Source organism: Neoarius graeffei, chromosome 16 (assembly GCF_027579695.1).
Source record: "Neoarius graeffei isolate fNeoGra1 chromosome 16, fNeoGra1.pri, whole genome shotgun sequence".
Taxonomy (NCBI): Eukaryota; Metazoa; Chordata; class Actinopteri; order Siluriformes; family Ariidae; genus Neoarius; species Neoarius graeffei.
Window position 1 is genome coordinate 30,848,176 of NC_083584.1, and position 21,150 is coordinate 30,869,325.

The 21,150-nt window shown below is 40.8% G+C and overlaps 1 protein-coding gene across 1 annotated transcript in view; it reads right to left on the reverse strand.

The window, feature by feature from the left end:
• Nucleotides 1-4,026: 4,026 nt before the first annotated feature.
• Nucleotides 4,027-21,150, reverse strand: part of c16h18orf21 (chromosome 16 C18orf21 homolog) — a 42,969-nt gene continuing 25,845 nt past the window's right edge. The window contains exons 4-5 of the mRNA XM_060942771.1: nt 9,182-9,360; nt 4,027-6,405 (exon numbers count right to left, since the gene is read on the reverse strand). Of these exons, the coding sequence (XP_060798754.1) occupies nt 6,261-6,405; nt 9,182-9,360 (324 nt within the window). The 3' untranslated portion in view covers nt 4,027-6,260. The remainder of the gene's footprint in view (nt 6,406-9,181; nt 9,361-21,150) is intronic.

Here is a 21,150-nt window from a genome sequence, read left to right on the forward strand (position 1 = left end):
GCATAGCCAAGTTAGAGAGATCCATGGTCTCATCTAATTGAATGGCAAACCAGTCAGATGACTTAACCCTTTCTAAAATTTGCATTTCGATGTCTGCCACCATATCGTCAATTCGACGACAGACCGTGTCATTTGACAGAGGAATCTCTTTTACTTTGGCTGCAGCAGCCAGACCCAACACCTCACTACAAGCAGTAACAATCGAAGGCATAATTAACTTCTCCCCAATTGTGAAGGGTGCCTGACATTTGGAAATGTGGTGTGAAATCATGCATGATGCCTTTGTTAGCTTTTCATTCTCAGTCAAATTACTTTTCAACACTTTAGTTTGGGTGGCCAATTCATCACATTTTCTTCTGAAAAAATCCTCTGATTTATCCTTGAGATGCAAATGTTTAGTTTCCAAATACCGGCATAATTTGGATGGCTTCATAGCTTCGTTGCTTAGCATGGTTTGGCAGATAACACAGATTGGTTTCGGGGGACAACTATCACTTGAAATAAAGCCAAATTGTATGTATGAAGGGTCATAATTGCGAGTGAATGGGCGATATTTTTTTGCCTCTGGCTCATGTTGTGTATCTGCACTGTCAGATGGGCGCTTTCCAAAGAAAGAGTCAAGAGTAGCTTGCTTTGAACATGCCATGATATTGCTCTCATAAAGCATGTGTGCGCATGAATGACTGGACTTGGGACAGAATGAATGAATAAGTGCAAGTGTGCAACCTCGCACGGGTGGGAACGCTTAACATTCTAGAATGGGGGGGGGGGGGGGGGGGGCGGGACTTACGCTACGTGGCACACAGTGACAAAAGCACTGACAGCAGAGCCAGCCAATTGCTCTTCTACATAATCTGATTGACAGTGACCAGTAGTTTGAAATTATAATACTGACTACTAGTGCAGAGGCAGGCTTGCAGACCGAAGGTAATGTTCTCACGGACCGGTACCGGTCCATGGCCCATAGATTGAGAAACACCAGGTTAGGCTAATTGGTGGCTCTAAATTGACCATAGGTGTGAATGTGAGTGTGAATGGTTGAGAAGAGAAAACCTCTATAATAATCCAGTAGAAGGCGATGGGAAACCACTACTGTAATGTTCCCTAGAGACTTTGATGACTGAAGCTGTCAGAGCGGCCCCGTCACTGTAGCGATGTACCAAAATGGATGGATGGAGAACTGACAAGAACTGCTTTAATACAACAGAATAGTTTTTTTCACAATAGTATAGATTAGAATGTTCCTAGGATATAATAGAAAAGAATAGTTTTATGAGAAGGGCGGCACGGTGATGTAGTGGTTAGCGCTGTCGCCTCACAGCAAGAAGGTCCTGGGTTCGAGCCCCGTGGCCGGCGAGGACCTTTCTGTGTGGAGTTTGCATGTTCTCCCCGTGTCCGCGTGGGTTTCCTCCGGGTGCTCCGGTTTCCCCCACAGTCCAAAGACATGCAGGTTAGGTTAACTGGTGACTCTAAATTGACCGTAGGCGTGAATGTGAGTGTGAATGGTTGTCTGTGTCTATGTGTCAGCCCTGTGATGACCTGGCGACTTGTCCAGGGTGTACCCCGCCTTTCGCCCGTAGTCAGCTGGGATAGGCTCCAGCTTGCCTGCAACCCTGTAGAAGGATAAAGCGGCTACAGATAATGAGATGAGATGAGTTTTATGAGAATAGAATAAAATTTACTTCTTAGAGAAAGAAGTCAGCTCTGGTTACAGCACCACAAACCACTATATACAAAATACTAGAAGTTCTATCAGACAGAACGAAGCAGTGGTGGCAACAGCAGTAGTGAGTAACTGGGAAACAGGCGTGAAGGAAACAGTTACAGGTGGAAAAACTAACTTTTATTACTTGTAAATATGGCCGAGAAGAGTGTATGAAGAGCAAAGTAGTATGCTAGTGGGACAAACAATAATGATCAGGTTTTTGAATGGTGACTGGTTGTTGGGAACAATAGGTTCACGAATGACTTCACACATTGCTCTCTCAACCTGTATAACTAGCCTGTCTTTCTTCACAATATTACAAGAAAGAAACAAAAATGCAGCTTGTCATGTTACAGAGACACCGGAACGCAAAACATCCTCAATCCTGAAGACTTTCACATGGTGGAAAACTTACTGTTACAAAGCACTGACACTGGAGACTCCATCCATCCATCCATCCATCCATCACCTGTAGCGAGAGGTGGGGTACACCCTGGACAAGTCGCCAGGTCATCACAGGGCTGACACAGAGACAAACAACCATTCACACCTATGGTCAATTTAGAGTCACCAGTTAACCTAACCTGCATGTCTTTGGACTGTAGGGGAAACCGGAGCACCCGGAGGAAACCCACGCGGACACGGGGAGAACATGCAAACTCCACACAGAAAGGCCCTCGTCGGCCACGGGGCTCGAACCCAGAACCTTCTTGCTGTGAGGCGGCAGTGCTAACCACTACACCACCGTGCTGCCCTCCATCCATTAATATTAAATAAAATCTACTTTCTGAATGCTTCACCATATCAGCAATTATATACCCTTGTTAAGTCTTTTTTATATATGTTTTATTATTAGGCTTCGATTATACGGAGCATTCACTTTACAAGTCCCTGTGAATGAGCTGTTATCGTAGAAACAGTAACATTTGAAAGCGTGACTTAACAGAAATCTGTCATTTGAATTACAGCTGGCACTACTGTCCGAGCAGCGGTTATAGAAGATTAATCAACACCTTAGAGAAAGAAAGCCTTTACTTTGTGAAAACATCATGCTCAGTGCTGTAGTATAAACAGCAATAAATCAGAAGCTTAGGCTTTCGAAGTTTACATTTGAATGTGGTCCACGAAATGGTTGTTATTTTCAACCCAGACTGAAGAGGAGCTCTGATTTAAAGATAGACTGCCTTTCAGATTTTTCAAGCGTAGGTCATAAAAAGAATTTTCCCTGACACCCAATTATTTTTGCTTAGTGGACCGAAAGCTCATCTCATCTCATTATCTCTAGCCGCTTTATCCTGTTCTACAGGGTCGCAGGCAAGCTGGAGCCTATCCCAGCTGACTACGGGCGAAAGGCGGGGTACACCCTGGACAAGTCGCCAGGTCATCACAGGGCTGACACATAGACAACCATTCACACCTACGCTCAATTTAGAGTCACCGGTTAACCTAACCTGCATGTCTTTGGACTGTGGGGGAAACCGGAGCACCCAGAGGAAACCCACGCGGACACGGGGAGAACATGCAAACTCCGCACAGAAAGGCCGTCGCCGGCCACGGGGCTCGAACCCGGACCTTCTTGCTGTGAGGCGACAGCGCTAACCACTACACCACCGTGCCACCCCGGACCGAAAGCTACTGAATTCAAATCACAGACTTCCAGTTTTATTCCCCCCCAATAGAACACTTAATGAATTTTGGGCCACATGGCCCTAAATTCTCCGCTATTTTGTCCTGCTTCACCATCACCCAATTCAAGATGCTATGTCATGCATGACATGGTGGGCTTTCCCTGTTCGCACAAGGCACTGTGGGATACAAACTTGAAACGAGAGAAAAATGGCGGATGCGAGTGTGTGAAATGTGAAAGACCGACGACACTAATGGAAAGCGAGAAGAAAAGACATTATGTTGCAAAGGAAAGGAAACGCAGGACCAAACTAATAAATATCAGCGGTTAGCGAGCACCTCGGTGTGATCAGCTGTTCATTTAACGACAGAACGATGTAATTGTCAGTGCACAGTCAAAGGTAAACCTGCGCATGCGCACACGGTCTTCCTCTGTCTGCTTGACTGCGCAAATCGAGCGATTTCATGCACATTATTTGCTCGGGAATCCCCTCAAATTAAATAACTTCCCAGCCACAGAATGGCCTGATATTTTGTGAGATATTACAGAAATAAACATATATCACAATGACCAAATTTCAGAGGGAACTACTGTAAATTTAACCGATTTTATGAAATCGAAAGGCCGTCTAGCTTTAAAGCGTGTCACCTTCAGAGGGGGCAGGGTACAGTAAAGACACAAAACACACAATTCATCTACTTCACAACTAATTTATTGAAAATAAGTGATGTTTGCGTACAAGTTGCATTCACTTGACACTGTATCGTAACGTGGCTATAGCAACACAGATTTGGTCTTTGCAATACAATTTTAAAGCAAAAAACAGTCCATTAAATGTAAACATTTATTAAAACACTAAAAGCCCTGACCACTGTGCAAATCTTAATCGTGAAAAAAGTCCGGTCACAAAAAGAGTGCGTGATCTACTTAAAAATATTGTGTGTAAACTCAAACAAATGTATTTAGTATAAATACGGAGGTGATTATAGAAAATCGGGTGCACTGATTATTGAGAAATAGTCAGAATTTCTCGACCAATCACATCGAGTGATTCAGCAAAATGGCGGCCAATCGCTTCGTTACTGTAAGTGAGGAAGAATTACAAATGATGGAAGAAAATGCTGCTCCTAAAAGCACTAAAGATGCTACGAAGTTTGGTCCAAAACTATTCAAAGGTCAGGTGGAATTGTGATTTAATTTATCTATTTCAAAACAAAGTATTTTACGAGTCGGGATAGATAAGTAACAGGTCTGCATCACACCTTTATTACATTTGCATGCTGCTTTTGCAGTTTGAAATAAATGATTAAATTTTTTTTTTAAATAATCACCCGTGTGTTTACACTAAAACAATTATCCACCGCAGGCTCAGTAAATATCGGTGAATAATAACCTCGACTTTGTCTCAGTTATTATTCACGGATATTTACTTCACCTTCAGTAAATAATTGTTAAAAGAGAACTGAAGTCAGTTTTAAACTTGCATTTTTTCTTAATTACCGTGTTATTCAATTACGTTTTCGGTTTTAGTAACTTTATATCGTGACTCGTATTGGCGACTAATTCCAATTAAATAGTATACTTATCGGCCTATTCGGTTTTTAGCCATGTTGAATTTAGTTCGTTTGGCCCACGGCAGGCGTCGCTTATCCGTGCGATCTTCACGAGACTTGTGCGAGACTTCGAAACGTGAAGTGTCAGCCAGGTGTCCGTGCCGCCATTTTGAAAACTGTTTTCCAAACAAAATATTGCGCAAAAACGAGTTTAAATGACGATTACTGCCTACTTTTTTTCCAAACTTTCCTGATTGCTATCAAAACAAACAAAACTTCCAGCTTGATTACATCAGCATTCGAAGGAGAGCACGTGCGTCTTTTGACAACGTTGGCAGATGTTGGCCACTTTGATTTCCGCTGTACGTTTTACTTCCGTCCTATGATGCCTCGCACAGGGCTCAACGAATCTCGTTTACGGCCATTGCTTTGACATATGGACTGATATATTACATACCATATTTCAAACACTCATAACTTGCTACAGCAGTGACAAAATAGCGATCAAAAATGCATTCCGATATTTAATAAAATGAGAAATAGAATTTTGATCATAAAAAAAAAAATCTGCCTTCAGTTCTCCTTTAACCTCCTAGGGCTTAGCGGTCACATGCGTGGACAGCACTTTTTAGAAATTCGGAACAAGAATCCACATATGTGGACATACTTTTTCTCTAAAAGTACATCTTATCAAAAGATGATGCTTAGTTTTTATTCTAATCAGGTTCTAATAAGCCCAAATAGCAAAGAGAAATAAAAAATGCATGTAAAAAAACAGCTTGGGCCTTAGGAGGTTAAATATATACAAAGCATATCTATATAACTATATATCAATTTCTCTTACTACAAAAACATGACCTAAGCGACGCTTTCTCTTTCCCAGTGTTTACTGATTCAATCCTCCGAGACCTTTTGAGAGCCAACGTTTTCAAAATTCCGTTCCTGCTGAATTAAAGCAAATGAGCAATGAATACCGATAAAATGTGAACCATGCAAGGGTCTCTGAGAGATCACTAGACAAGATGGAAAAACCTGGAAAATGAAGCCAACACACACTTGTCATCATAACAGTGACAGGAATGAATAACATTTATTTAATGTAGGATGCAGCGTTTACAGCCTTTCAGCTGTACTGAAAAGATCACTTGTAAAGGCAGTCACTTCTCTTCTCGGAACCGGGATGGAAAACACGGAACGGTAAAAGGGCCCGATTATTTGTAAACCAGGTTTTAACGATTTGTCCAGCAGGTGTCGCTGTAGTGAACACTAAAGGAGCACAGCCAACCACCTTTCGTTCCATTCCTCCTTGTTTGAAACTAAAGCAGGCTCGACCCTGCTGGTGTGGGGTTTCTGGGTTCTGTGGTCCAGAAGGCTCTTACAGAGAGGTGAGGAAGTCTTTCAGACTCCCTGGTTTACTCTTCTGGCAGTCTTCAAGCATCAGAAACTTCTTAACACGTGACAAAACAGATTTTTTCCCACTGCTTGACTTCCAGGAGCCGCCGCGTTCAGATGATCTTGCCCTAAGGAGGAGATTAAAAAAAAATGGTTATGGTATGTGGTTTAGACTCTCTTCTCAGCCATTTTAGAGGTCTCTAAATTCTCTAAGGCTCTACTATCTTGCGTTAATATGCAGTTTGTGTTTCAGCATAAGTTTGTGTACCCTAAAAAAAATCATTTCTACCATGAATATATTCAGTATTTTTCGGTTTCCTGGATGTGCCTTCCTTTCCCCTGATAAATAGTACAGTATATGCCAGGATTATTATTATTTTCATCAACAACCAGTTCAAAAATGTTGGCATGCCAGTTTCTCAATGTTACATGAATATTCTCTAATAACTTATAATCTGCCTCGAAAATTATTTCATAATTCCGTTATATCCTCTGAGCAGTTTTTGGATCCTCTCACTTTGGACTTTAACACTTCTTTTTTCATATTTATGCATTTACGGTTTTTGTAGACACATTTTCATTTTATCCGCTTACTATATATCGTGAATGAAAAACTTGTCTACTTAAATCTAAATTACTTATTATCTACACACCGATATGCTGATACGCATCAGAAGCTAACAGACAATTTAAATGAAGCCAAGATGAGCTTATAAAGGTAGACTGCCTTCCAGATTTTTCACGTTTAGGTCATAAAAAGAACACCCAGTTTTTGTTTTTAGTGGACCGAAAGCTACAGAATTCAAAAATCACAGACTTTGAATTTTATTACTTCTTTCCCCTAAAAGAACTATTAATGAATTTAGAGCCATGTGGCCCTAAATTCTCCGCTATTTTTTTCCTGCTTCACTGTGACCTCATTCAAAATACGACATCATGCATGACATGGTGGGCTTTCCCCGTTCACGCAAGGCATTGTGGGATACAATTTGAAACAGGAGAGAACAATGGAGGACGTGAGTGTGCGAATGAAACGTGAAAGACCGACTACGGTAACGGAAAGTGAGAAGAAAAGACGTTATGTTGCGAAGGAAAGGAAACGCAGGCCCAAACTAATAAATATCGGCGCTCAGCGAGCACCTTGGTGTGATCAGCTGTTCGTTTAGTGAAAGAATGATGTAACTGTCAGTGCATGGTCAAGGTAAACCTGTAAATGGCAGTAATTCAACGCTGGCTGCCAGCTGCCGAAAAACCCCAAAGACGACGACGACTCAGGTAAACCTATAGACATATAAACATAGACGCCGCCTTCTGCGTAGAATCATACGTCATCCTCGCCGCCATATTGGATGTGGCAAAGTGGAGATTCTTCAACGTCTCTGGTATAGCGTCTAGACAGTAGCCGAGAATAAAGATGCCTCATTCATGTGCTGCGTTTAACTGTACCAACAGGTTTCCCGTCCAAACGAGATCACATGGGATTACCTTTCACAGGTGAGACTGGAAAAATACTTTTCAATACTGTTCCTTCAGTCTTCAGTTTCCCAGCTCATCTCCACCGGGTGTATAGTTATAAGCAGTGAGAATTAGATGATGAACGTTTTTGAACGTATGATGAATGTTTTTAACCTTTCTGAATGTGAAGGAATCAGTGATGTATTTTGTTTTGGTATGACGTTAGAACCTGTCCGAACTCAGTTTGGCGGTCATTCAGCTCACTTTATTCAACGAGAGTAGGTCTGTGTGGTGACTCAATAAATAAAACAGTACATTTTTATTTTCATTCACTATTTCCAGTTTTTCCACTATTTCCATCATTTATCATATTCAGTCTTGTAGGTTGGTTATTGTGGCCTCAGGTTTTGGTAGCTTGCTACGGTATGCTGACTGATTAGCTTACCTGAGCTATCTATCGCGTATCTGTCGCTAGTTTGCAGTGTACAGGGTATTTCGCACACTATTTATAACCATCACATTAAAAGTTATATATGTTGTTTTGATGCCTGTTTGTTTCCCAAATATATACGTGTGTGTCTTAATGGGTGAATAAAAGGCATCGAGTTAAATATTATTGTAGAAAGGGGCTTTATGAAGTTCAGTCCATTTACTTGCATTGGTTTACGGGGAAGATTTGCCACATCAAATATGGCGGACACTCTGACGTATCCCAGCAACGGGGCCACCAGCTCAATGCGGCGTCCATGTTTATATGTCTATGTGCACACGGACTTCCTCTGTCTGCTTGACTGCATGAAGCGAGCGATTTCATGCACATTATTTGCTCAGGAATCTCCTCAAATTAAATAACTTCCCAGCCACAGAATGGCCTGATATTTTGTGAGATATTACAGAAATAAACATATATCACACCCTGTGATGACCTGGCGACTTGTCCAGGGTGTACCCCGCCTTTCGCCCGTAGTCAGCTGGGATAGGCTCCAGCTTGCCTGCGACCCTGTAGAAGGATAAAGCGGCTAGAGATAATGAGATGAGACATATATCACAATGACCAAATTTCAGAGGGAACTAAACTTCACCGATTTTATGAAATCGAAAGGCCGTCTAGCTTTAAGAAGCTTTTTTTAAAATCCAATTTTCACAGTTTCATCACCTGCCAATTCCTACCACCAGCCATCTCTCCGCTATCATATAACAATTAGCAAAATGTGAAGGCAGTCAACGTCAGCCTTCAACCCCTATCACTCATGCTGCGCTACAGTGCAGCGTAACACACTTGGAGGAAAGTGTGTGTGTATCTACCCCCTTCTACATACATGAGCTCATAGATGTCCATGATTGGCTATTTTCCCAATCCTTCCCACCCAGTCAGCACAGCCAATTTAACTGCCCTGACTCTGTGGTCATGGATGGCTGTGGCATCGTTGGAGGAATGAAGTAGCTTACTTTGGTGTTCTGTTTGGTGTTTTGTCATGAAAGTTGGGCTTGGGCGTCAGCTTCTCTGCAGACTGAGTCGTCCTGCGTTTCGACACGCTCACTGGTGCTTTCTTTGGTAAGGACCGCAGAAAATCCCTGTTCATCCCAATTTCCCTGGACGTCTTATTGCAAATGTGACAGGTGGCCATCTAGGAAACAAAAACGGGAACTTGGCATCAGCAAAGAAGCAACAATTCATTAATCATCACGTGTCACCAAAATGAAATCGTGCAATAAGTTCACTAAAGTGCTACCTTTACCTTTCTCAAATCATCACGCTTGATTTCATACAATAAATGATAACATGAATACACCACGTACAAAGCAGGTGTAGCTGCAACAGTATTCATTCCTTGCCGAGGATAAAAGCAAAAATGACATTTCGGTGGCTGTGAAAGTGGTTGGAGTGGAGGAAGAGAATGTGAAAAGGTGGCCGTGAACGCGGTGTTGGTTGTGAGGAGCAGCACTAATGAATCATGTGTGGCGTGAAGGCTGTGCTGGAACTGCTGTAGTTATTATTGTGTGAGTCATTACAGTTGGGTACAACATGTGCGTCATTAAAAAGCCTCTTATGTAAACAAGCGTGCATCGTTTTTGAGATGACCTGCTGGGAAATAAAGGGACTTGCGCTGCCAAATGTGATGCTTATAACATTTTGTTGGAAGATTTAAACAAACAAACAAACAAACAAACAAACAAACAAACAAACAAACATCTGCATCATAAAATATTCCATATGATACTTCTAAAAATTTATAAAAAGAAAATGAAAAGGATTGGAAAAAATTCTGGAAAAAACATTCGGTACCAAATTTATCACACATCATCGCGTCCTTTCTTATTAATGTTTATAATAAGAAAAAGACAGCATGGAACCCACGATAAAAAGTTAAGCGAAGTAAACAACGTCTCATCTCATTATCTCTAGCCACTTTATCCTGTTCTACAGGGTCGCAGGCAAGCTGGAGCCTATCGCAGCCGACCACGGGCGAAAGGCGGGGTACACCCTGGACAAGTCGCCAGGTCATCACAGGGCTGACACATAGACACAGACAACCATTCACACTCACATTCACACCTACGGTCAATTTAGAGTCACCAGTTAACCTAACCTGCATGTCTTTGGACTGTGGGGGAAACCAGAGCACCCGGAGGAAACCCACGTGGACACAGGGAGAACATGCAAACTCTGCACAGAAAGGCCCTCGCCGGCCACGGGGCTCGAACCCGGACCTTCTTGCTGTGAGGCGACAGCGCTAACCACTACGCCACCGTGCCACCCAGTAAACAACGTTTCGATTGAAACCGGAGGTTTCAGGCTGTAGGACGTGAAAGTAGTGAGCGTTCAAAAAGGTGAAACTTATACAGTGATAAGCATGATAAAGAATTAGTACAAGTTTCTGAGAAACTCTTCTTAGCTCATCCTAACCACCAAACCTTAAATAAATAAATAAATAAATCAGAAGGAGGCTGGGAAATTGTTACGCTTATTCCTGCTCAATTTTGTGGGAAAAACTTAAATGACTATCAGCTCCTTCAACAACTCTATGCTGGAGTATATGGATTTAAAAGACTTATGGAGAACATAAATCGCTATACAGTGTGATGACAGCATGCCTTGAAACACATTAAACCAAATAGTGTCATGCTTAAAGACTTAACTGACGTTAACTTTTTTGGATCTCACCGATGCCACGATTTACTCAAGCGCCCGCAGAAAACACGCTTAAAGACGACAATAAATTGTGTTTTGTCAAAAAGTGTTGGCTTATTTAATATCAGTATTGCAAAAGTCAAGAGCAAATTATATATTCAGTCGTCCTACTAAGACACTTTGACTAAACGCTTAACAAATTAATACACACAAACTAAAACCTGGATATAACATCCTACCACTTACTCACCCACTCACGTCTACAGAGACATCAAACCTGTTTTGTGCAGCATGAACAAATATCCATTTACAACTCCAATAGTAGTTTCCATCACAAAGCTTTGTTGTTACAAAAGTTTAAACTCACCGACACAAAGTTCGCCATGTTTGCTGATGGGAACAGGTGCTGAAGAGTGATCCAGGTTGTCTGAGTTTACAACATGCACGTACCATTATTATAAAGCACTGTGGTGCATGTGCACACACCCACACCAATCACTCTGGCCGAGGCGGAGACACTCCGACTAACCGAGGGTCCATTGGTTAATACCACAACCTCCTTTCTTATAAACCTAACCGGTTACCCAACATAAAACACTTTTCAAACATGAGAAGTCTGTGATCAACATTAAAAAAAAAAAAGTCAAGCTCTGATTATGGACAGTTCAGTGCAAAAGTTTACACACTCATGGTTTCTGAAAACAAAAAACGGTATCTATTTTACAATTCAGCAACAAATATAAAGCAAAATGAACCAAAAAAAGTAAAAATCCAAAACGGTTTGATGAGAATAAAAAGCAAAATGTTTCAGTGAGAAGATCCAAATGCTTCTCAGAGAATAGTATTAAAAAGTGTGCTCTGTGTGTGTGTGTGTGTGTTAATAAGGCCAAATGGTAGGCCTCATTAGATAGTTTATAGTTATTAGAGAATGCGCCATTATTTATGTCCCTTTCAGAATTGGAGATATAAATCTTTGACCTGAGATAATTTCAATATTTTCACTATTCATATCATAACAACATACACTGTGTGTCCATTTTACTATTTGATGGTAATGTTAAAGGTCAGGTTCAACTCTAAACCATGTTAATGGTAACTGTAGTCGACCCTTGTCCCACTCGATCATATGCACCTCTGGGAAATTATCCGCTCCTCCTACATATGACCTTCTTTAACTGATTTACTGTATATATTAAATAAATAACTCCTAAAAAGAAATAAACTAGCCCTTGGTTAAATGTTTAACTGGATGATTGTAAAGAACACAAAAAAAGAACAAGTTACTATTATAACAACAACAACAACAACAACAATAATTAAAGCCGCTAGCGGCCTTGACGGGCCCTCGCATGTGTGGTTCTGCAACCCAGGACATCCTGCCACCCAACAAAACAGTCACATGTCATATATTCATCAAATGTTCAAAGGTGATGTGCATGTTGCAAATGCCATGACTGCTTGACGGATGAGAGATAGACAAAGACTGTGTGTGTGTGTGTGTGTGTGTTTCCGTGGTGTGAAGATGTACATTTATATATGTACAAAACTATACATGTGTTTCCTCCTTATCTCTCTCATGCTGTAATCTTAAGTCATCTTAGCTTTCCTGTGTCTGCAGTGAGTGTATGTGTACATGCAGAGTTTTCATATGTCTGCAACTAAACGCACAATGATGGCAAGTCAGAGAGAGAGAGAAAGAAAGAGAGAGAGAGAGAGAGAGAGAGAGTGTGTGTGTGTGTGTGTGTGTGTGTCTGTTGCTAGGACAACTATCATGATTCATGTCATTTTTGTACTGATCTAAGAGTTCTGAGTAAGGTTCTGGCCATAAGTTCTGAAGAGTTTTGTTTCAATTAGGGGGCGCTATGAAGTCCCTGGGCCATGCCCGGGGCCAAAACGTCTGTGGCTGAGAAGCGGTTACAACGACTGATGTGTGTATCAAATTTCATGAGTTTTCGTGCATGGAAAAAGCCTCAAACAAAGCCAAACGCGACAGAAAAATAATAATAATAATAATACTTCAAAAAACAATAGGGTCTTCGCACCGAACAGTGCTCGGGCCCTAATAAAGACATGGTCTGTAGGCAAGAATAAATAATCAAGAGCTATGAAAGACAGTCATACCAACACTGATTAGCCAACAATAGCACATTACTGGGGGAAACTAGTCATAAAAAAGATGAGCCCGAATCCATAGGTAGCTATAAACTGCTCCTCAAAGCTCAGCTTTGAACTAATTATGATTATATATATATGTATGTATGTATGCGCGTGTGTATATTTTATTTATATACACATACACGTATATATATATATATATATATATATATTATATATACACACACACACACACACACACACACACTGTATATACACACACACATACCTGTGCAAAAGTCTTGGGCACCCTATCCCCCCCCCATACAAACTTTGTTACAGATTTCTATTTTATGACGTCTACATTATCAGGTCAGTACAAAAACATTTTAGAGTCCAAATGTTCATTTTCCAGCACAAAATTAAATGTTACAGAAAAAAAAAAAACACGGTGTCTGAGCAGCGTATTCCATACGAGACGACTTTTCAGATTAAAAAAGAAATCATAATGAAGGCTACTGGGTTTTGGTGAAAAATTCAGAAGCAAGTGTGACAAAGTGTCCAGAAGAACTGGGGCTGGTTCTGTAAGACGCTCAGTAAAACCTACAGCTCATTTCCTTATAAAACTGCACTCACTGTACCCGAGACTACTATTTTTTTTTTTTAAGCAAAGGGTCGTCTCACACCAAATATTGACTTTTTCATTTATTATGGCTTCCTGCTTAACATGGGAAAGTCAAACAGTTAAAACCACGTGTCTACAACCGCTAAACATTTTTAATTTAAAATAATATTCTACTTAAAAACATGCTTGTACATTCACTGTCTTAACCAATAAAGGGCTTTGGGAGATCAAATGGAAGCATAAGACAATTTTGGAACATAAACATGATTAAAGGTACAGTATGTAAAATCCTACATAAAAGATTGACCTGTTATAAATATATTTTCAAATTTAAAGCTGATGTGCAATATTGACATGCAATGGAATGCCTTTTATTCCCCTCATTTCAAACTTGTATTTGCATTTTCTGGCTCAGAAATGAACACTACTCAAGTCTTCCTCATTTTCCTGAAAAGGAAACCCACAAGGCATGCACGGATTTAACAGGGGCTGTGGTTGGGAGGAAGCAGAAGGCTTGTCTGTTTTCACTGCAATTGTGATTCATCTTCAGCAAAGCTGAAAGAGGGCTGTTAAATAATTACAAACCGCTCCTTTAAATAAAAAATAAATAAATAAAAATTGAGAAATCAACTTAAATTGTAAATGACTACTCGGTCAGCATGACGGTCGTGTCATACGGTTTTCAAATAGTCATGGAATGTTCCTGGAATAAAATTATAGTATTGATTTCAGTGGTGGCGCAATCAAAATGTGGCTAAAATAAGTAAGGAATGAAACATGATGGGGTGGGCTTTAGGAAAATAAGACCCAAAAAAAAAAAAACCCTCAGCTTGTCATGTAACCAAGAAACTAAACATCAAAGCTCTCGGTCCTGACATCTTTGAGATATCGTGTTTCTTTGTTAAACAATACATTTATAATCAATCAGTCTTATATTGTGCGTCTGTCATAAGTTACTGTGAATTAGTTGTTGCCATAGAAACGATTTGAAAGAACACATTAATATAAACTTGTGGCAACTGGAACGACTTCCAGAGCTGCCATTATAGAAAATTAATCAATACCTTGTCAGATTTAACAGTGCTGTAGGATACAGTTCCTTAGACCATCGCTATTGTATGGTGATTTAGGGATGAGAAGTGTTTCTTGTGACAACAAATTTCTGAGAATCGTGAAAATGCTGTCTTTCGAAGTAGAAGCATCCTAAACGGAATGTACAGTACCGATATTTCTGAATCGTCTGTGATAACGTTGTAGTGCATCGTATTAACATTTATGAGCACATTCCTGCTTCCTACTCAAGTGCCTGGCATTGCCCAGCTGCCACTGTCGGGTCCTTGAACAAGACCTTCATCTGTTCAGCTTAATTGTATGTCACTTTGGATAAAAGCCTCTGTTGAATGAGTAAATGTCAGCGACAAAACTTGGTTTGAGGTCAGGTGACAGAGGAGCGGCAGGATCGAGGCATCTCGGGTGCGCAGGCGAGACGGAGAACTGTAACAGAAACCTGTGTGGCGAGGTAATGATCTAGAAAAACAACTCTCAAGGACAATTCTGCTGCAAATTTCACTCAGAATACAAACACACCAAATGAATCTTGTTTTCATTATTACCAGAATAACAACATTTTATCCAGTGCTACATATTAAACATGCACAAGTCTGGAATTTATGCGGCTGCTGTTCATATATGTCAGGATGAATTTACAGACGTTCCCAAGCATGCACGGATACACGAATGAAAACCTGACAGCTCGAATGAAACTCGTGCAATCAATCACCAGCAGCTGCTTGAGCTCAGAGAGCGGCTGGGAACATGAAGAGAGTGAAGTGAAGTGAAGCGAGACCAGCTGTATTTAGCTTAGTGTTGGGCAGACTACAAAGTCACGCCTGAAACGTGAGCGCTGCTTTATAGATTTATTCACAAGGACTTTCGGACCACTTCCAACGTGATGACAACTTTCAGCAGCTCAACAAACTGAGGAAACGTTTGCACGAAAACCATAGATGTGACAAATGGTTTCCGTGATCATTAAGAACGGGACGTGTCAGTTTCTCTCCAGCCCGAGCCAGCAGCGCTTTGTTTTTTTGACATACTTCCTGAACACCCCTACCTCCTCCCCACACTAAAAATCAATCCTGCAGATTAATCTATTAATAGGCCCGGGTCCTAAAATACCCTTCCTCGGTCGCTGCAAGCTGGGTTTCGCTGGCTGATGTGACCTTGGTGCTATGGTTTCAGCTGGACAGAGGCAAACTCGCACTCATGCCAAAGCCATTACTGAAACCTGACTGCTCTCTATGGCGATCGATCCCTTTTGCCCAAACATGGGCAAAACATTCCAGTCGCCCTCAGCCTTTTCAAAGTGTGTCACCCACATCAGGACCTGCAAGCAGACTGGAAAGAAAACACAACCCCATTCATCCTATAAATCAGCTTTAACCTTTCAAGGGCAAGTCAAAACCATAATCGTCCAATTATCCTGATTCAACTATTTGGAGTACAGTTACGTGCTAAACAAATAGTTTGGGGTAAATGGTGGCCAAGCACAGAGCAACGTTTCCCAATAATGAATGGCTTTGAGAAGTTTTTAAAAGAGTAGTTAAGTGGAAAAAAAATATATCACATTACATATTTTTGCCCCAAATACAGTGGTGCTTGAAAGTTTGTGAGCCTTTTAGATTTTTCTATATTTCTGCATAAATATGACCTAAAACAACATCAGATTTTCACACAAGTCTTAAAAGTAGATAAAGAGAACCCAGTTAAACAAATGAGACAAAAATATTATACTTGGTCATTTATTTATTGAGGAAAATGAGCCAATATTACATATCTGTGAGTGGCAAAAGTATGTGAGCCTCTAGGATTAGCAGTTAACTTGAAGGTGAAATCAGAGTCAGGTGTTTTCAGTCAATGGGATGACAATCAGGTGTGAGTGGGCACCCTGTTTTATTTAAAGAACAGGGATCTATCAAAGTCTGATCTTCACAACACATGTTTGTGGAAGTGTATCATGGCACGAACAAAGGAGATTTCTGAGGACCTCAGAAAAAGCATTGTTGATGCTCATCAGGCTGGAAAAGGTTACAAAACCATCTCTAAAGAGTTTGGACTCCACCAATCCACAGTCAGACAGATTGTGCACAAATGGAGGAAATTCAAGACCATTGTTACCCTCCCCAGGAGTGGTCGACCAACAAAGGTCACTCCAAGAGCAAGGTGTGTAATAGTCGGCGAGGTCACAAAGGACCCCAGGGTAACTTCTAAGCAACTGAAGGTCTCTCTCACATTGGCTAATGTTAATGTTCATGAGTCCACCATCAGGAGAACACTGAACAACAATGGTGTGCATGGCAGGGTTGCAAGGAGAAAGCCACTGCTCTCCAAAAAGAACACTGCTGCTCGTCTGCAGTTTGTTAAAGATCACGTGAACAAGCCAGAAGGCTATTGGAAAAATGTTTTGTGGACGGATGAGACCAAAATAGAACTTTTTGGTTTAAATGAGAATCATTATTTTTAGAGAAAGGAAAACATTGCATTCGAGCATAAGAACCTTATCCCATCTGTGAAACATGGTGGTGGTAGCATCATGGTTTGGGCCTGTTTTGCTGCATCTGGGCCAGGACGGCTTGCCATCACTGATGGAACAATGAATTCTGAATTATACCAGCAAATTCTAAAAGAGAACGTCAGGACATCTGTCCATGAACTGAGGCTACATCCACACGACAACGGGATGTTATTTAAAAATATATCGCGTCCAAATGGGCAACGATCAGTAAAATATCAGGTCCATATGGCAACGCAACGCTTGCTGAAAACGATGCAATACACATGCCACACCTCTAGGGGCGCTGTAAGACGGTCCCTTCGGAGACACCAGAACAATAGAAGAAGTAAGGACGCATGCGCATAAACTATTATGCGCGAGACTTCATATTAGCCACAAAGTCAGGAAAATCTGTTCGTAAAATTACATTATAATGACCAAATACAATGAAAAGTATTTTTCCAGTCTCACCTGTGAAAGGTAATCCCATGTGATCTCGTTTGGACGGCAAACCTGTTGGTACAGTTAAACGCAGCTAATCTTTATTCTCCGCTTTGACCTATCCAATATGGCGGCGAGGATGACGTATGATTCTACGCGGAAGGCGGCGTCTTTAATGGTCTGGAATAAATTGAATGCTACACGTTGATGGATTAATTTGTTGTTTCTCACCTGTGAAAGGTAATCCCATGTGATCTCGTTTGGACGGTAAACCTGTTGGTACAGTTAAAGGCAGCGCATGAATCTTTATTCTCCGCTTTGACCTATCCAATATGGCGGCGAGGATGACGTATGATTCTACGCAGAAGGCGGCGTCTTTAATGGTCCGGAATAAATTGAATGCTACACGTTGATGGATTAATTTGCTCCTCTATGCCCTTTTTGAGGAATGTATTGTAGGACTAAAACCAACATCTGAAGAGGTGAGATCGCTCCTTTTTTTCCCTATTTTTGCTGGCGGGATTGACTCTGCCCTAAGGGCTATTCTCTCTCTCTCTCTCTCTCTCTCTCTCACTTTGCACCATTACACAATAAATATTCACAGTGAAAATATTTTGTAAGCGCGTTTCATGAACCAAGTTATAGGATTTGTTGACAACTCGCATCGCATCGCAATGAGATCATCATTGGCACTACTGGTGTTAAGAATCAGACCATTTCATAAATGAATATTTTGCTGTAGAGCTGCAGTGTTTGTACAATTGCATGTTTTTGCTTCACTATTACTGTCACTATTCTGCTTCTTGCATTACTACTGTGAACTAACACTGAACATAATAATAATAATAATAATAATAATATCCAAGCTCGTGTTTCACTCTCACTAGTGCTCTGTAAGGCTTTTTCCTGGTGATATTCGTTACACTTCTACCCAGCGTGAAGCACTCACAGTCATGTGGTTGTGACGTCATCGTAAACAAATCCGTTCTACACATCCAGACGACTTCACAACGGCAACGTTGCCAGATCTTTCCACTCTGGAACCCGTTCTCAAAAAGATTGCGTTTTGGGCACCCAAAACGCCGGTGCCGTGTGGACGCCAGGCCGAAACGATAAGCAATTGTATCGGAGTCACCTGAATCCGTTGCCGTGTGGACAGGGCCTGAATCTCAAGAGAAGGTGGGTCATGCAGCAAGACAACGACCCTAAGCACACAAGTCGTTCTACCAAAGAATGGTTAAAGAAGAATAAAGTTAATGTTTTGGAATGGCCAAGTCAAAGTCCTGACCTTAATCCAATGGAAATGTTGTGGAAGGACCTGAAGTCAGCAGTTCATGTGAGGAAACCCACCAACATCCCAGAGTTGAAGCTGTTCTGTACGGAGGAATGGGCTAAAATTCCTCCAAGCCGGTGTGCAGGACTGATCAACAGTTACCGCAAACGTTTAGCTGCAGTTATTGCTGCACAAGGGGGTCACACCAGATACTGAAAGCAAAGGTTCACATACTTTTGCCACTCACAGATATGTAATCGTGGCTCATTTTCCTCAATAAATAAATGACCAAGTATAATATTTTTGTCTCATTTGTTTAACTGGGTTCTCTTTATCTACTTTTAGGACTTGTGTGAAAATCTGATGATGTTTTAGGTCATATTTATGCAGAAATATAGAAAATTCTAAAGGGTTCACAAACCTTCAAGCACCACTGTATAGCCAATCACCCAAGATATTTTTGGTATCTGAGGTTTTCTTTGGCAGCACACACATGCAGTGGTTAGCACAGTCACAGCAAGAAGGTTCTGAGTTCAAACCTTGCAGCTGACTGTGGTCTTTCTTCATGGCATTTACATGTTCTCCCTGTGCCTGCAGGGGTTTCCTCCGGGTGCTCCAGTTTCCTCCCAAGACACGTGGATTGGGTTGACTGGCTACTCCAAACTGTCCATAAGTATTAATGTGAGTGTGAATGGTTGCTCATGTCCGTGTTACCCCTGCGATAGATTGGTGACCTGTCCAGGGTGTACCCCACCCTTCACCTGAAGTCAGGTGGGATTGGCTCCAGCTTCCCCCATGACCCTGATAGATAAACGCTATGGATAACGGATGGATGGATGGATGGATGTTTGCTTTTTTTTTATTTCACTGATGAAGGCTCAACAATTTCTGCAAATAAATGACGTACTCACACAGACTTTAAAGTTTAAAGCCACACAGCAAGCATACAAGTTCAACCTTGTAAGAATAACAACAACTTATTCTATCCACACTCACTGGATAGAAGCAATCACATGCTCTGATTGGCTACTCTACTACTAGGATATGAGCTCATATACTGTGAGTAGAGAAAAGCAAAATGGCGGAGCGCATCAAGTCAGATATATCACTTTATCAAGTACTTAAAAGAAACAGATATAGCTAAAAGAATATAGTCAGTCATCGCCCCCCAATATCTCCTATTCCACACTCCAGCCCAGTCAGTGGCAGTAATGCACCTTTAAGTTGGCTTGCCAACCGCCAAAAAAAACCCTAAAGAACAACAACAAAATGGCAGATCTTGTTACTAAACCAACCAAGGACGGACTAAAAACTCTACTCGAAAACAAAACCCCAAAAAATACAAAGCAACAAAATATGGAATGAAAGTATTTCATGGTAAGAACATCTTTTTTTTTTCCAAGAATGATTATTATAGCATTTTTAACAAATTGCTACTGTCATTTCACAAGCGGAAATGATTTTGTTGGATGTTTTGTACAAAATTTTTATTTATCGAATTTGCAAAAAAAAAAACCATCCAGTGAATGTGAATAGAATAAAACAGTTATTCCACTCAATCTCGTCATACATGGCTTATAGCTGACTCAATGCTCCGCGCCTCATCGGCTATCAGCTCATATACAACTCGATTTGGTGGAATAACCGTTAACTATAGGACTGTACAGTACGTGTGTGCTGGAGACGGTCACACAAGTATACTGGATTAATATAGAGCATTGCCTGCATGACCTTGAGATTACTCGAAAGAGTTTCAGGTTTGAACCTGAAACCCAACTTCGAGGTTTAAAATGGCACTTGGTATTTGTTCACAGTGAGATTCAGGATCGTAGAGTTTACCATTTATTTCTTCAGTTCCATTTTTCTCTCTGTTCAAGTCAATAAAAAATTAAAATAAATAAACAAACAAACAAATAAAATTGGAGGGAGAAAAAAAAAAAAGAAGAGCTGACAGTAAACAGGCAAGAGGCCTGTGTGTCACAAACTGCCGTTAAAAACTCCAATTGAGTCTCATGTTCTAAATACACCGTATCCATGTTCAAAGAATGCTCCCAAAACCCAAATGATATCGGCATATCCCACACGTCTTAATCGGAATAAGCAAAATTCAGAATTAGGTCAAATTCGAAATATCCAAACGGTATATGCCGTTTATATGACCTGTATTAAATTCTGAATATTATTAGATTTGGAATAATAGTGGAATATTAGTGTGTACGTCAACATACTGAATAATTCAACAGCGCTACGGTACAAGGCAAAACACAATATTGCAATATTTAAAGCATTTTCATGATAT